This window comes from Ranitomeya variabilis, chromosome 4 (assembly GCF_051348905.1).
Source record: "Ranitomeya variabilis isolate aRanVar5 chromosome 4, aRanVar5.hap1, whole genome shotgun sequence".
In the NCBI taxonomy this organism is placed as follows: Eukaryota; Metazoa; Chordata; class Amphibia; order Anura; family Dendrobatidae; genus Ranitomeya; species Ranitomeya variabilis.
In genome coordinates, this window is record NC_135235.1 from 10642260 (window position 1) to 10659686 (window position 17427).

Below are 17427 nucleotides of genomic sequence, written 5' to 3' on the forward strand. Positions count from 1 at the left end.
GACCATGCACAGTATCAGGATCTCTTTCCCACTAAAGACAGTATCCTCAAAATTAAAATACATCACTGCAGTAATGATATCTTCAATCAGCCCCTACAGTAATAATGTCCTCCATCCTGCTCCCACGTGTTCTCCCATTCTGGGCCCCCATAGTGCGACTTTTACAAAAAAACTTCTCTTTACCTGGCCGAAGTCCAACTGTGTTCTCTCCCCGATTTGTCTGATGTGGTTGCGACGGCGTATGGCAGTGACGTCATCCACAGATCCCCCATGAGGCCGGCGTCACACTCGGCGTAAGACAATACGGCCCGTATTTTACGGCCGTAATACGGCCGAAATACGGTGAAATGTTCCCAAAATAGTGATCCGTAGTCAGGGTGTGTCAGCGTATTTTGCGCATGGCATCCTCCGTATGTAATCCGTATGGCATCCGTACTGCGAGATTTTCGCGCAGGCTTGCAAAACCGACATCTAATGGATTTATGTGCTCAAATGTTCATTAAAACATATATACAGTATGTATATATATGTCATTGAGACACATATATATATATATTCTGTATTTATATTTCATTCAGCGCGATATCTGTGAACAGCCGGTAATTCAATTGCCGGCTTTTCATTTCTCCTTCACAAACCCGACAGGGTATGAGACATGATTACATACAGTAAACCATCTCATATCCCCTTTTTTTTTGCATATTCCACACTACTAACGTTAGTAGTGTGTATGTGCAAAATTTGGGCGCTGTAGCTGCTAAAATAAAGGGTTAAATGGCGGAAAAAATTGGCGTGGGCTCCCGCGCAATTTTCTCCGCCAGAATGGTAAAGCCAGTGACTGAGGGCAGATATTAATAGCCAGGAGAGGGTCCATGGTTATTGGCCCCCCCGTGGCTACAAACATCTGCCCCCAGCCACCCCAGAAAAGGCACATCTGGAAGATGCGCCTATTCTGGCACTTGGCCACTCTCTTCCCACTCCCTGTAGCGGTGGGATATGGGGTAATGAAGGGTTAATGCCACCTTGCTATTGGAAGGTGACATTAAGCCAGATTAATAATGGAGAGGCGTCAATTATGTCACCTATCCATTATTAATCCAATTGTAGGAAAGGGTTAAAAAACACACACACACACACACACACACACACACATGATTAAAAAGGATTTTAATGAAATAAACACAGCGGTTGTTGTAATAATTTATTGCTCTCTCAATCCATTTCCAGGCCCTCACTTGGCAAAATAATTAACGCACAATATACATACCTTCTGATGTCAGATCACGTCCCACGAAGTAATCCATCTGAAGGGGTTAACTAATATTACAGGCAGAGCTGCGATAAACCACTCGCTCGTGCCTGTAATCCCCGGGTGCTGAAAGGAAAGCAGGATCTGTACTTACATTGAGTTGCGGTGATGCGCCCCTGCTGGATGTTCTCATGAACTGCAGCCTGGGAACTTTTTCCCACGCTCCAGGTCATATGAGGACATCCACCAGGGGGCGCATCACCGCGACTGAAGGAAATGTAGGTCAATGACCTACATTTCATTCATTCGCCGGGGATTACAGGCACGGAGCACAGCTGCATTTAGCAGGGCTCCTGCCTGTAATATTAGTTAACCCCTTCAGATGGAGTACCTCGTGGGACGAGACGGTTCACCAGAAGGTATGTATCTTGTGCGTTTATTATTTTTCCAAGCGAGGGTGTTCCTGATGGATTGAGAGAACAATAAATTATTACAACAACCGCTGTGTTTATTTCATTAAAATCCTTTTTAATCATGTGTGTGTGTTTTTTAACCCTTTCCTACAATTGGATTAATAATGGATAGGTGACATAATTGACGCCTCTTCATTATTAATCTGGCTTAATGTCACCTTATAATAGCAAGGTGGCATTAACCCTTCATTACCCCATATCCCACCGCTACAGGGAGTGGGAAGAGAGTGGCCAAGTGCCAGAATAGGTGCATCTTCCAGATGTGCCTTTTCTGGGGTGGCTGGGGGCAGATGTTTGTAGCCACGGGGGGGGCCAATAACCATGGACCCTCTCCTGGCTATTAATATCTGCCCTCAGTCACTGGCTTTACCACTCTGGCGGAGAAAATAGCGCGGGAGCCCACACCAATTTTTTCCGCCATTTAACCCTTTATTTTAGCAGCTACAGCGCCCAAATTTTGCATACACACACTACTAACATTAGTAGTGTGGAATATGCAAAAAAAAGGGGGATATGAGATGGTTTACTGTATGTAATCATGTCTCATATCATGTCGGGTTTGTGAAGGAGAAGGAAAAAGCCGGCAATTGAATTACCGACTTTTCACTAACACCGCTGCGTATTTCTCGCAAGTCACACTGCTGGTCTGTGTGGAATCCGTATTTTTCTCGCCCCCATAGACTTTCATTGGCGTATTATTTGCGCAATACGCTGACAAACGCAGCATGCTGCGATTTTGTACGGCCGTAGAAAGCCGTATAATACTGAACCGTAATATACGGCTAATAGGAGCAGCCCCATTGAGAATAATTGTGCCGTATGTAATGCGAGTTTTACGGACGTAGTTTCTGCGCTCTTACGTCCGTAAAACTCGCCAGTGTGACGCCGGCCTAACAGTGCATCATCCACAGATCCCCCATAGCAGTGCGTCATCCTCAGATCCTCCATAACAGTGCGTCATCCACAGATCCCCCATAACAGTGCGTCCTCCACAGATCCCCCATACCAGTGCGTTATCCTCAGATCCTCCATAACAGTGCGTCCTCCACAGATCCCCCATAACAGTGCATCATCCACAGATCCCCCATAGCAGTGTCATCCTCAGATCCTCCATAACAGTGCGTCCTCTACAGATCCCCCATAACAGTGCGTCCTCCACAGATCCCCCATAGCAGTGCGTCATCCACAGATCCTCCATAACAGTGCGTCATCCACAGATCACCATAACAGTGTGTCACGCACAGATCCCCCATAACAGTGTGTCCTCCACAGATCCCCCATAACAGTGCATCCTCCACAGATCCCCCATAACAGTGCGTCCTCCGCAGATCCCCCATAGCAGTGCGTCATCCACAGATCACCATAACAGTGTGTCATGCACAGATCCCCCCATAACAGTGTGTCCTCCACAGATCCCCCCATAACAGTGCGTCCTCCACAGATCCCCCATAACAGTGCGTCCTCCACAGATCCCCCATAAGAGTGCGTCACGCACAGATCCCCATAATGGTGAAATGATTTTTTTCCTTTTCTTACATTGGTCTTATAGTACAAGAAATATGTTTTTAATAATTTTTTTTCCTGCTGAGAAAGAAGGGTTCTTCCACATGTGCTGATCTCCCCTCTCCCGGAGCCCCCTGGTCTCTGTTCTCTGGCCCCTGTCACTTAGATATTACATTGGCTCCTGCCTCATTATCGTCCTGGTGATAAAATGGGGCAAGATCTCAAATTTTAACCGTCATCTCAGTTCATGAATTTCTCATGTTTCAAGTTATCACTGAGCAGTAAGTCATGTGTGCACATAGCAGCAGAATAGTGAGTGCAGCTCTGGAGTATAATACAGGAGGTAACTCAGGATCAGTAATGTAATGTATGTACACCGTGACTGCACCAGCAGAATAGTGAGTGCAGCTCAGGGGTATAATACAGGATGTAACTCAGGATCAGTAATGTAATGTATGTACACAGTGACTGCACCAGCAGAATAGTGAGTGCAGCTCTGAAGTATAATACAGGAGGTAACTCAGGATCAGTAATGTAATGTATAGACAGTGACTACACCAGCAGAATAGTGAGTGCAGCTCTGGACTATAATACAGGATGTAACTCAGGATCAGTAATGTAATGTATGTACACAGTGACTACACCAGCAGAATAGTGAGTGCAGCTCTGGGTATAATACAGGATGTAACTCAGGATCAGTAATGTAATGTATGTACACAGTGACTGCACCAGCAGAATAGTGAGTGCAGCTCTGAAGTATAATACAGGAGGTAACTCAGGATCAGTAATGTAATGTATAGACAGTGACTACACCAGCAGAATAGTGAGTGCAGCTCTGGAGTATAATACAGGATATAACTCAGGATCAGTAATGTAATGTATGTACACAGTGACTGCACCAGCAGAATAGTGAGTGCAGCTCTGGGTATAATACAGGATGTAACTCAGGATCAGTAATGTAATGTATGTACACAGTGACTGCACCAGCAGAATAGTGAGTGCAGCTCTGGAGTATAATACAGGATGTAATTCGGGATCAGTACAAGGTACATGTACGTATTAGGCCACATCCACTTTTCTTCCCACCCCTGTAGTTATACAGTCAGGCCGAGGTCACACTTGTGAGTCTCTCGCGTCAATACCCGCACAGCACTCGGGAGCACAGTGTGCGGTTCCCTGTATTCCGGTCCGCAGTGTATTGATGCCAGAGATTTGCGCCAGTTTCTCGCTTTGAACTCTCAGGTGTGACCCCGGCCTGAGAGTAATAGTTGTGTCCGTACAATTATCATGCAGTCCTGACTTAGCCTCGTGTCTGTCCGTCTCATGGATGTGACGTAGTGTCAGGTTTTCAGTAATGTATTTGCAGCCATTCCTTGTTGGTGTCTATAATTAATATCAGGCGGAGCCGCTGATTACTTAACCCCTCAGGCCCCAGGATGATCCCATTTCATTGGTGAAGGGAAAACATTTAATCTTTGATCTCTGCCGATTCATGGTTTTCACGTGTGATTTCCAGCTGTGGAGGGGGTGTCAGTGTCTGCGGACCTGAGCCCTTGTCACTGGCACAGAACCTGCTCTGATGTCCAGGAAATCCCTGATAGTTTACTGCTCGAATCACCCAGACGGGGGGGCACTCTACTAAACAGGGGGTCACTGTGAGCCATAGAAATCCCGCCAGCAGAATGGTGGCGCCCCCTACTGTCTCCTGTGTGCAGGCGCAGGCTCGGGGGCAGGTAGAGCGGGTTGTAGTGCAGCCTGTGTGACTAATGAGGAGCAGGAGTGAGAGCTGCAGCGTCAGTCAGAAGGGGCCGGAACCGAAAAATGGCAGAAAAGCAAATGTGCTAATGTGTTACCGCCAACCCCACGCCCATCTCCATGTCTCTTCTCCGTCCACAGGCTCCACGGTCTGGCATCCCGACTGTAAGCAGACCACCAAGTCGGAGGAGAGGCAGCGGGTAAGTGCCACATCTATCTATCATCTATTATCTGTCTATCATCTATTATCTATCATCTATCTATCATCTATTATCTATCTATCATCTATTTATCATCTATCATCTATCTATTATCTATCTATTATCTATCATCTATCTATTATCTATCTATCATCTATCATCTATCTATTATCTATCTATTATCTATCTATCATCTATCTATCATCTATCTATTATCTGTCTATCCATCTATTTATCTATCATCTATCTATTATCTATCTATTATCTATCTATTATCTATTATCTATCTATCATCTATCTATCATCTATCTATTATCTATCATCTATCTATTATCTATCATCTATCTATCATCTATCTATTATCTATCATCTATCTATTATCTATCATCTATCTATCATCTATCTATTATCTATCTATCATCTATTATCTATCTATCTATCATCTATCTATCATCTATCTATTATCTATCTATTATCTATGTATCATCTATCTATTATCTATCTATCTATCTATTATCTATCTATCATCTATTATCTATCTATCATCTATTATCTATCTATCATCTATTATCTATCATCTATCTATTATCTATCATCTATTTATCATCTATCTATTATCTATCTATTATCTATCTATCATCTATTTATCATCTATCTATTATCTATCTATCTATTATCTATCTATCATCTATCTATCTATCTATCTATCATCTATCGATCATCTATCTATTATCTATCATCTATCTATTATCTATCTATTATCTATCTATCATCTATCTATTATCTATCTATCTATCTATCTATTATCTATCATCTATCTATTATCTATCTATCATCTATCTATTATCTATTATCAATCTATCATCTATTTATCATCTATCATCTATCTATTATCTATCTATTATCTATCTATCTATCATCTATCTATCATCTATTATCTGTCTATCCATCTATTTATCTATCATCTATCTATTATCTATCTATCATTTATCATTTATCTAGCATCTATCTATTATCTATCTATCTATCCATCTATTTATCTATCTATTATCTATCTTTCTATCATCTATCTATTATCTATTTATCTATTATCTATCCATCCATCTATCTATCCATCTATCTATCATCTATCTATCTATCTATCTATCTATCTATCTATCATCTATCTATCATCTATCTATCATCTATTATCTATCTATCATCTATCTATTATCTATCTATCCATCTATTTATCTATCATCTATCTTTCTATCATCTATCTATTATCTATCTATTATCTATCCATCTATCATCTATCTATCATCTATCTATCTATCCATCTATTTATCTATCTATTATCTATCTTTCTATCATCTATCTATTATCTATTTATCTATTATCTATCTATCTATCTATCACTTATCTATTATTTATCTGTATTGCTCACTCCTCGCTGATTCTTACATAGAACAGATAGTTTAGTGTCGGCTGTGGATTCTGACCCTCTGTCCAGGATGTAGAAAGATTTAGCCATTCTCTGTGGGTCACAGAACAAATGAATATTCTGCTCCTCAAATTTTAGCTGCTGTACAGAGCTGGAGATTATATAATATATTATTATAATGCAAGTCTACCATGGATGTGACCGGCACACGGAGCCCCTGCCCCACAGAGCTGACACTCGGAGAGTCCATTATTGTGTCTTCTCCAGCAGTACACAATGTACCAAACCATTTTCTACTTTATAATATTTTTGTCAACTCTCTAGATATTTCTGCAGCTGGAAAAGCAGGATGATCACGAGTTTGGATCTAGTGACACAGTCAGATCTAGGATTTTGTTGGCCAGACTTGTTATTCAGAAGCCCAAGAAAATTGGTGTTTAATGTTTAGAGGAATCTTTTTCTTCTCCTTCATCTATTAACATCATGTTGTATTTACATCCAAATTTAAGTGCACAGTTATATGAGTAATACATCATTATAGGACTCAGAACTCTTAATCTCCTCTATCGAATTATGTAAAGTCTGTCTGCAGCCACCACTAGGGGGAGCTCCCTGTATACAGAGATACATGATAAGATTCTGTCTGCAGCCACCACTAGGGGGAGCTCCCTGTATACAGAGATACATGATAAGATCCTGTCTGCAGCCACCACTAGGGGGAGCTCCCTGTATACAGAGATACATGATAAGATCCTGTCTGCAGTCACCACTAGGGGGAGCTCCCTGTATACAGAGATATAGGATAAGATCCTGTCTGCAGCCACCACTAGGGGGAGCTCCCTGTATACAGAGATACATGATAATAACCTGTCTGCTGTCACCTCTAGGGAGAGCTCCCTGTATACAGAGATACATGATAAGATCCTGTCTGCAGTCACCACTAGGGGGAGCTCCCTGTATACAGAGATATAGGATAAGATTCTGTCTGCAGTCACCACTAGGGGGAGCTCCCTGAATACAGAGATACATGATAAGATTCTGTCTGCATTCACCACTAGGGGGAGCTCCCTGTATACAGAGATACATGATAAGATTCTGTCTGCAGCCACCACTAGGGGGAGCTCCGTGTATACAGAGATACATGATAAGATCCTGTCTGCAGTCACCACTAGGGGGAGCTCCCTGTATACAGAGATATAGGATAAGATCCTGTCTGCAGTCACCACTAGGGGGAGCTCCCTGTATACAGAGATACATGATAAGATTCTGTCTGCAGTCACCACTAGGGGGAGCTCCCTGTATACAGAGATACATAATAAGATCCTGTCTGCAGCCACCACTAGGGGGAGCTCTGTGTATACAGAGATACATAATAAGATCCTGTCTGCAGCCACCACTAGGGGGAGCTCCCTGTAGACAGAGATATAGGATAAGATCCTGTCTGCAGTCACCACTAGGGGGAGCTCCCTGTATACAGAGATACATGATAAGATCCTGTCTGCAGCCACCACTAGGGGGAGCTCCCTGTATACAGAGATACATGATAAGATCCTGTCTGCAGCCACCACTAGGGGGAGCTCCCTGTAGACAGAGATATAGGATAAGATCCTGTCTGCAGTCACCACTAGGGGGAGCTCCCTGTATACAGATATACATGATAAGATCCTGTCTGCAGTCACCACTAGGGGGAGCTCTCTGTATACAGAGATACATGATAAGATCCTGTCTGCAGTCACCACTAGGGGGAGCTCTCTGTATACAGAGATACATGATAAGATTCTGTCTGCAGTCACCACTAGGGGGAGCTCCCTGTATACAGAGATACATGATAAGATCCTGTCTGCAGTCACCACTAGGGGGAGCTCCCTGTATACAGAGATACATGATAAGATCCTGTCTGCAGTCACCACTAGGGGGAGCTCCCTGTATACAGATATACATGATAAGATCCTGTCTGCAGTCACCACTAGGGGGAGCTCCCTGTATACAGAGATACATGATAAGATCCTGTCTGCAGCCACCACTAGGGGGAGCTCCCTGTATACAGAGATACATGATAAGATCCTGTCTGCAGCCACCACTAGGGGGAGCTCCCTGTAGACAGAGATATAGGATAAGATCCTGTCTGCAGTCACCACTAGGGGGAGCTCTGTGTATACAGAGATATGTGATGAGACACAGCAATAACTTGGTGACGGATTCCCTTTATATTGGGGCTTTACTGGTGCATTATATAATGAGTAGATTAAATTAGTTGTGACATGAGGAATCCACTATGGCTCTATCACCCAGTATCCACACAAGTCCTCGCTGTGATCCCTGGGATTGAACTTCCTCCTGTTTTCACTAAGTGATCTCTTCTCTTTGCAGCGATTTCCATTCTTTTTTCCAGGGTTGATAAAGAGAAAGGTACCGACCTGCCGCACACATCTGATCTCACCACTGATTTATGCACTGTGATTACAATTGATATACGGTATACTGCTACACTGTGACATCACTGGGGGCGGGGTAACCGCTGGGTGTAGAGCTGCACTTTGATTGGCTGCTTATTCATTAGTCGCCTTTTTTTTTTCCCGAGTGACGTCTAACTCACGATTGGCAAATCTCATCACTAGTGTTGAGCGATACCGTCCGATACTTGAAAGTATCGGTATCGGAAAGTATCGGCCGATACCGGCAAAGTATCGGATCTAATCCGATACCGATACCCGATACCAATACAAGTCAATGGGACTCAAGTATCGGACGGTATTCCTGATGGTTCCCAGGGTCTGAAGGAGAGGAAACTCTCCTTCAGGCCCTGGGAACCATATTAATGTGTAAAATAAAGAATTAAAATAAAAAATATTGCTATACTCACCTCTCCGACGCAGCCTGGACCTCAGCGAGGGAACCGGCAGCGTTGTTTGCTTAAAATTCGTGCGTTTATTTCCTTACTTGAAGTCCCGGCTTGTGATTGGTCGCGTGCCTCCCATGTGGCCGTGACGCGACCAATCACAGCAAGCCGTGACGTAATTTTAGGTCCTTCAGTATTTTAAAATTACGTTCCGGCTTTGTGATTGGTCGCGTGCCGCCCATGTGACCGCGACGCGACCAATCACAAAGCCGGAACGTAATTTTAAAATACTGAAGGACCTAAAATTACGTCACGGCTTGCTGTGATTGGTCGCGTCGCGGTCACATGGGCGGCACGCGACCAATCACAAGCCGGGACTTCAAGTAAGGAAATAAACGCGCGAATTTTAAGCAAACAACGCTGCCGGTTCCCTCGCTGAGGTCCAGGCTGCGTCGGAGAGGTGAGTATAGCAATATTTTTTATTTTAATTCTTTCTTTTACACATTTTTACATTAATGTTGTTTCGATACCGATACCCGATACCACAAAAGTATCGGATCTCGGTATCGGAATTCCGATACCCGCAAGTATCGGCCGATACCCGATACTTGCGGTATCGGAATGCTCAACACTACTCATCACCGAAAAGGGAAAGATCCGGAGGAGCCGGCGGTGATCAACTGGTCGCGCTAGGTGCTCATGGCGCAGTGTAAGGACTGATCCCCCCTGCTTTGGATTGGGGTCAGGGGGCATTGTAATTTCATTATAAAATACTGCCACCTACAGGCTGGAATATGAACTGTCTTGGACATTGTAAAGGCAAATGTAATCTATTACTCCCTGTTATCAGCCATTACTGGGGGAGGTGACTGTAGAACAGGTGACTACAATCTATTACTCCCTGTTATCAGCCATTACTGGTGAGAAGGTGAGAATATCTTTAATTGGCTGATTGACAGGAATTCTGGATGTTTCACTGCCCACATAATTACTGCTTTAAGTCACTACTTTATAATTGGAAACAGTCAGCAAGTTTGTGTAGCTGAGTTCTTATAATGCAGGAGACAGTTAATTTTTTGGGCTGACTGTGCAGAAAATGGTGTGAAGAGACTTCCCATAAGACCTCGCTCCCATCTGCATATATATCTGGCAAGTGCAATGTGAGAAAAAATTGCATTGCACTTGCACCAATGTTATTCAATGAGGCAGTGTTTATCTGCAAGTTTTTCCTCATCTGGAATTGGGCTGAGGAAAAAAATCCCAGCATGCTGTGTATGGCAGCATAGAACAGCGAGACTCATCAATGCAAATCAATGGGGGTGAGAAAAAAATCACATGGCACATGTGCGGTTCAGCGTTTACATATACACATCTCAGAGGAAACCCGACATTTCATCAGCCGAGTACAGTAAATTCACAGCTCGAACCGTCTTAATAGAGTGGATAGATAGAAATATGTCAGTGAGATATAATCGGTGCCTTGAGTGTGTAGTTTTCTGTACTTCTATTTAGCTAATAGATGAAAAAAAAATAAAATAAATGTGTGGGGTCCTCCTATTTTTAATAACTAGCTAAGGGAAAGCAGACAGCTGTGAGCTGGTCTTATTATGCTGGAAAGGGGCCAATATCCATGGAGCTTCCCAGCCTATTACTACCAGCTCATAACTGTCTGATTAGCTTTTACTAGTTATTAAAAAGGGGAGACCGAAATAAGAATTGTGGGGTCCTCTCTATTTTTAATAGCAAAGGCTAAGCAGAGAGCTACAGGCTGATAGAAATAGGCTAAGAAGGTACATGGATATTGGCCCCTTCTCAGCCTAATAAAACCAGCCACCCCAGAAATGAGCATTGATTAGATGCACCAATTTTAGCGATCAGCCCCGGCTTTTCTGCTGTGAAGAGCGGTGACCACAGTAAGGTTACTGCAGTTCAGCGGCTGTGAACTGCGGTAACCTTACTGAAGTCACCGCTCGTCACAGCAGCCAGGTTCTCGCACTGCGCAGCTCCAGTCTGCAAGCTGCGTTCTGCAGAAAACCCTGTGTTTTGGGGGGGGGGGGCAAAAAATGGGTAATTATCGGGGAGTGATTTTTACAATTAAAGGTCTTTTGTGTGTGTGTGTGTGTGTGTGTTTTTTCTTTTGACTACTGGGTTATTAATGGGGGTGTCTGATAGACGTCTGTCCGTTCCTAACCCTTGGGCTTGATGTCAGTGGACATTACACAGCTAATATTGCCCGCACCAGGGCAATCTGTGAGTGCCGAGGCTAAGCACCAAAATTGGTACATCTAATGGACACGTCATTTCTGGGGTGGCTCAGGGCTGGTGTCATTAGGCTGAGAAGGGGCCAGTAACCAGGGACCTTCCCAGTTTATTAATATCAGTCCCCAGCTGTTTTCTTAGCCTTTGTTGTTGTTTAAAAATAGTAGGGACCCCACATCATTTTTTTTTTCTTTGGGTAACCCCTTTTTAATAACCAGTAAAGGAGAAGCAGAAATCTATGGGATGACATTAATAGGCTGGTAAGGTCCATGGATATTGGCCCCTTCCCTGCATTATAACAGCAGCTCTCAGCTTTCTGCTTTGCCTTGGCTGGTAATCAAAAATTAGTGTGGACCCAACATGTTTTTTTTTTTAATTAAATTATTTATTTAATAGGTTAAATAAGGCTAAACACTCTTTAGTGCTACATGAAAGGTTATTTTATTATATGTAGGGGGATTGTGAATTTAAATATCTACAGGACTTCTCTCCTATTTATTCTGTCTTTCTATCCATTATCTATTGTCCATCTACTATCTATTATCTAACTATCTATTATCTACTATTGATCTATGTGTCATTTATCTATTATCTATTTATCTGTTTTCTATCTATTATATATATACTGTATTATCTATCTGTTTATCATCTATCTATTATCTGTCTATTATCTATCTATCTATTATCTATCATCTCTCTATTAGTCTTGGTATTATCTATCTATCTCTCTATTATCTTTCATCTATCTCTCTATCATCTACAGTATCTCTGTATATAAGATTGTTTTATTGGTTTGTAAATTAGTCAATGACATGTAAAAGCTGATGTTAAAAGCGCATTGTGTACTTATGTCATACGAATGTTAGGTGGTAAGTCACGCACTCGCACTGCACTCGCACTGCACTCGCACTGCACTCGCACTGCACTCGCACGACATACATATTGCACTCACCAACTTTTCTGGCTGAGAACCTGAATGATTTTATTTATCATTTATCTATCTCCCTCTGTGTAAACACTCTAGAAGCAGGGGATGCTGGGAGATTTCAGCTCTGGTGATCAATGATGGAAATGCTGTGTATAGGGTGAATGTGGCCCCAGCGGGTCCCTGTGTAGCGGAGTCGCTTCCCGGGTGTTTTACGTCTTTTCTTACATCACTTCTCATATAATTATCTTCTCAGATTTCTTTTGGCTTAAACAATGATCTGAGTGCGATAGTGCAGGGCGTGCGCATGTACTCGCCCCAAAATGTATGACCTCAGCCTGGAGATGGGAGATGAACCCTGAGATCAGTCCCACCCTGTGCTGTGATCAGGAACAGAGTGCACGACTACCCGGAGGGAAGGACTGCTCCCCCTCATCACATCTATGTCAGGGTCAGATCTAGAGCAGAGAGGCCCCAGAGCTGAAATCACAAAGTCCCTTCTCCATGTGCTGCCACATTATGTCCTATTACACTGCCCAACACCTCCTCTCTATTAATGGTGTACACTACGTCCCCCCTGTAATGAGCCCCTCTTGTTGGTGTACACTACGTCCCCCTGTAATGAGCCCCTCTTGTTGGTGTAGACTATATCCCCCTGTAATGAGCCCCTCTTGTTGGTGTACACTACATCCCCCTGTAATGAGCCCCTCTTGTTGGTGTACACTACATCCCCCTGTAATGAGCCCCTCTTGTTGGTGTACACTACATCCCCCCCCCTGTAATGAGCCCCTCTTGTTGGTGTACACTACATCCCCCTGTAATGAGCCCCTCTTGTTGGTGTACACTACGTCCCCCCTGTAATGAGCCCCTCTTGTTGGTGTACACTACATCCCCCTGTAATGAGCCCCTCTTGTTGGTGTACACTACATCCCCCTGTAATGAGCCCCTCTTGTTGGTGTACACTACATCCCCCTGTAATGAGCCCCTCTTGTTGGTGTACACTACATCCCCCTGTAATGAGCCCCTCTTGTTGGTGTACACTACATCCCCCTGTAATGAGCCCCTCTTGTTGGTGTACACTACATCCCCCTGTAATGAGCCCCTCTTGTTGGTGTACACTACATCCCCCTGTAATGAGCCCCTCTTGTTGGTGTACACTACATCCCCCTGTAATGAGCCCCTCTTGTTGGTGTACTCTACATCCCCCTGTAATGAGCCCCTCTTGTTGGTGTACACTACGTCCCCCTTTAATGGTGCCCTCCTTGTCCTGCGCTGTGCCCTTTCTCAGGTCTGGGGGTCTTTAGTTACTTATATTGAGGGGCATTTACGTGTCACTTCTCCTGTGCGGACAGGGGGATGCGGCTGCAGGTCGGCATTTTGTTCCCTTAGTCCATGTTCACACGTTGCGTTTTTGTTGTGGTTTTATTATGCAAAGTTTGAGCTGCATTTTACCAGCAAAAGCTCTGACACTGTACAAATCTCGTGCACACGTGGGGTTTTGTTTCGTGACTGATGTGTGAAGCTGCTGTGTTTCTGAAAATTGCAGAACGTCACTTCGTAATGAGTAAGTGCAAAAATGCATAAAAAACGCAGGAGTCAGCAAATGGCGATTTAGGTGCAAACACCTGAGGAATTTGCATTGTGTGTTTTTTATGCACTAAACTTTATTAGCATGAAACACAAGAGACAAATGTACCTGATATAAACGCAGCACAATGTGAGCAGCTTCTTTACTAACGAGAGCAGGTTTTCCTGCAGAAAAAAACGCAGCAAAAATGCGACGTGTAAACATGGCCGGTATCGTGACGGATCTTTTTGTTTCTTGTGTTTCAGCCCACGAGGTCTTCATCTGAGAGCGTCTTTTCCCGGCCCGGATCCAGTATCACGGGCTCGCCGGCCCACACCATCTGTGTGAGTAGATCCGATCCCTTCACCTGAGCTTAGTGGGTTTTGTGTTTTCTCTAAACTGATACAATTGTAGCAACTTCTCAGCTGTGAGCACTGGAAGATCATAAAGGTGCGCGGCCACGATCCGGAATAGCAGCGGTGTGGGCACAGCTCGCCTGCGCTGCGTTCTACATTACACGCACAGTGGATGGATTTCCATAAGTCCTGTGCCCGCTGTGCTTCTATCTGACGCTGTGTACACTCCCCACGGTGTAGGACTACAAGCCGCAGCATGTCCATTATCTGCAGGTAGTCGCTGGTCTCACCCACAGCCGTTCATTAGACGCACAGTGGATGGATTTCTATAAGTCCTGTGCCCGCTGTGCTTCTATCTGACGCTGATACACTCCCCGCGGTGTGGGACTACAAGCCGCAGCATGTCCATTATCTGCAGGTAGTCGCTGGTCTCACCCACAGCCGTTCATTAGACGCACAGTGGATGGATTTCTGTAAGTCCTGTGCCCGCTGTGCTTCTATCTGACGCTGCGTACACTCCCCGCGGTGTGGGACTACAAGCCGCAGCATGTCCATTATCTGCAGGTAGTCGCTGGTCTCACCCACAGCCGTTCATTAGACGCACAGTGGATGGATTTCTATAAGTCCTGTGCCCGCTGTGCTTCTATCTGACGCTGTGTACACTCCCCCCGCGGTGTGGGACTACAAGCTGCAGCATGTCCATTATCTGCAGGTAGTCGCTGGTCTCACCCACAGCCGTTCATTAGACGCACAGTGGATGGATCTCTATAAGTCCTGTGCCCGCTGTGCTTCTATCTGACGCTGATACACTCCCCGCGGTGTTGGACTACAAGCTGCAGCATGTCCATTATCTGCAGGTAGTCGCTGGTCTCACCCACAGCCGTTCATTAGACGCACAGTGGATGGATCTCTATAAGTCCTGTGCCCGCTGTGCTTCTATCTGACGCTGTGTACACTCCCCGCGGTGTGGGACTACAAGCCGCAGCATGTCCATTATCTGCAGGCAGATGCTGGTCTCACCCACAGCCGTTCATTAGACGCACAGTGGATGGATTTCCATAAGTCCTGTGCCCGCTGTGCTTCTATCTGGCGCTGTGTACACTCCCCACGGTGTAGGACTACAAGCCGCAGCATGTCCATTATCTGCAGGTAGTCGCTGGTCTCACCCACAGCCGTTCATTAGACGCACAGTGGATGGATTTCTGTAAGTCCTGTGCCCGCTGTGCTTCTATCTGACGCTGCGTACACTCCCCGCGGTGTGGGACTACAAGCCGCAGCATGTCCATTATCTGCAGGTAGTCGCTGGTCTCTCCCACAGCCGTTCATTAGACGCACGGTGGATGGATCTCTATAAGTCCTGTGCCCGCTGTGCTTCTATCTGACGCTGCGTACACTCCCCTGTGGTGTAGGACTACAAGCCGCAGCATGTCCATTATCTGCAGGTAGTCGCTGGTCTCACCCACAGCCGTTCATTAGACGCACAGTGGATGGATCTCTATAAGTCCTGTGCCCGCTGTGCTTCTATCTGACGCTGCGTACACTCCCCGCGGTGTGGGACTACAAGCCGCAGCATGTCCATTATCTGCAGGTAGTCGCTGGTCTCACCCACAGCCGTTCATTAGACGCACAGTGGATGGATTTCTATAAGTCCTGTGCCCGCTGTGCTTCTATCTGACGCTGATACACTCCCCCGTGGTGTGGGACTACAAGCCGCAGCATGTCCATTATCTGCAGAGGAGTCGCTGGTCTCACCCACAGCCGTTCATTAGACGCACAGTGGATGGATTTCTATAAGTCCTGTGCCCGCTGTGCTTCTATCTGACGCTGATACACTCCCCCGTGGTGTGGGACTACAAGCCGCAGCATGTCCATTATCTGCAGGTAGTCGCTGGTCTCACCCACAGCCGTTCATTAGACGCGCAGTGGATGGATTTCCATAAGTCCTGTGCCCGCTGTGCTTCTATCTGACGCTGTGTACACTCCCCACGGTGTAGGACTACAAGCCGCAGCATGTCCATTATCTGCAGGTAGACGCTGGTCTCACCCACAGCCGTTCATTAGACGCAGTAAATCCGCATGCTTCACAGTACATGTCCGTATTTACCTGCGTGATTACAATGTAGCAATTATGAAGGAAATCTGCGCGGTGACATTACCAACAAAGCCGCCATGGTCTCATCACAGTCAGATAAGGAATATTTTGTTGGTTTGTGACCCCTATAAATGTAAGCGCCCCCTGCACAGACTTGGGGACGGGGTCACAGGTCGGGAGCTCACTGATTGCCCCCCTTTAAGCTCGCTGTCTGAATCCGCAGTCAGGGGTCAGTAATTGCCCCAATGTATCGGGGTCTTGTGCCTCCTGCCATTATTCTCACTGTGACCTCAGGCTAAAGTGGACGATGAGATCCTGGACTACAAGGACCTCGCCGCCATCCCCAAAGTGAAAGCCATCTACGACATCGAGCGGCCGGACCTCATCACCTACGAGACCTTCCATACATCCACGTATGACGAGCGGCAGAGCATGGCCGAGGTGAGGACACAGCTGTGGACACAGCTGTGGAACTGCAATTCCCAGGAGCTCTATAACCGTACCGGGTGTGCTGGGACGTGTAGTTCCACCAGACAGTAATCATGAGATGTATCCGTGAGAGTGCTGTTACTAATGACCTCGCTGACTCTTGTCCGCAGTCGCCGAGCCCCCGGAGTCACCGCTCCTCAGTCCTGAATGAGCGAGTAAGTCAGGGCGCCACTGATCTCGCCCTTAAAGGAGCCACAATTGTGATTCTGGGGTCTGAGCACTATATACGGGGGCTCCCCCCCCCGACTCTGCTTTTCTCGGCACTTCTTGGTGGGACTTTTCTTATTGTTTCCGGGT

The 17427-nt window shown here is 45.4% G+C and overlaps 1 protein-coding gene across 13 annotated transcripts in view; it reads left to right on the top strand.

The window, feature by feature from the left end:
- The window catches only part of ABLIM1 (actin binding LIM protein 1), a 333708-nt gene that overhangs the window by 248652 nt on the left and 67629 nt on the right, over positions 1 to 17427 (top strand). For 7 of the 13 annotated variants that reach the window (XM_077257935.1, XM_077257934.1, XM_077257933.1 and 4 more), the window contains 4 exons: positions 5122 to 5180; positions 14460 to 14537; positions 16936 to 17082; positions 17241 to 17285. In XM_077257935.1, coding sequence (XP_077114050.1) covers positions 5122 to 5180; positions 14460 to 14537; positions 16936 to 17082; positions 17241 to 17285 — 329 coding nt within the window. The remainder of the gene's footprint in view (positions 1 to 5121; positions 5181 to 14459; positions 14538 to 16935; positions 17083 to 17240; positions 17286 to 17427) is intronic. The other 6 variants (XM_077257941.1, XM_077257940.1, XM_077257944.1 and 3 more) reach the window with 1 other exon arrangement.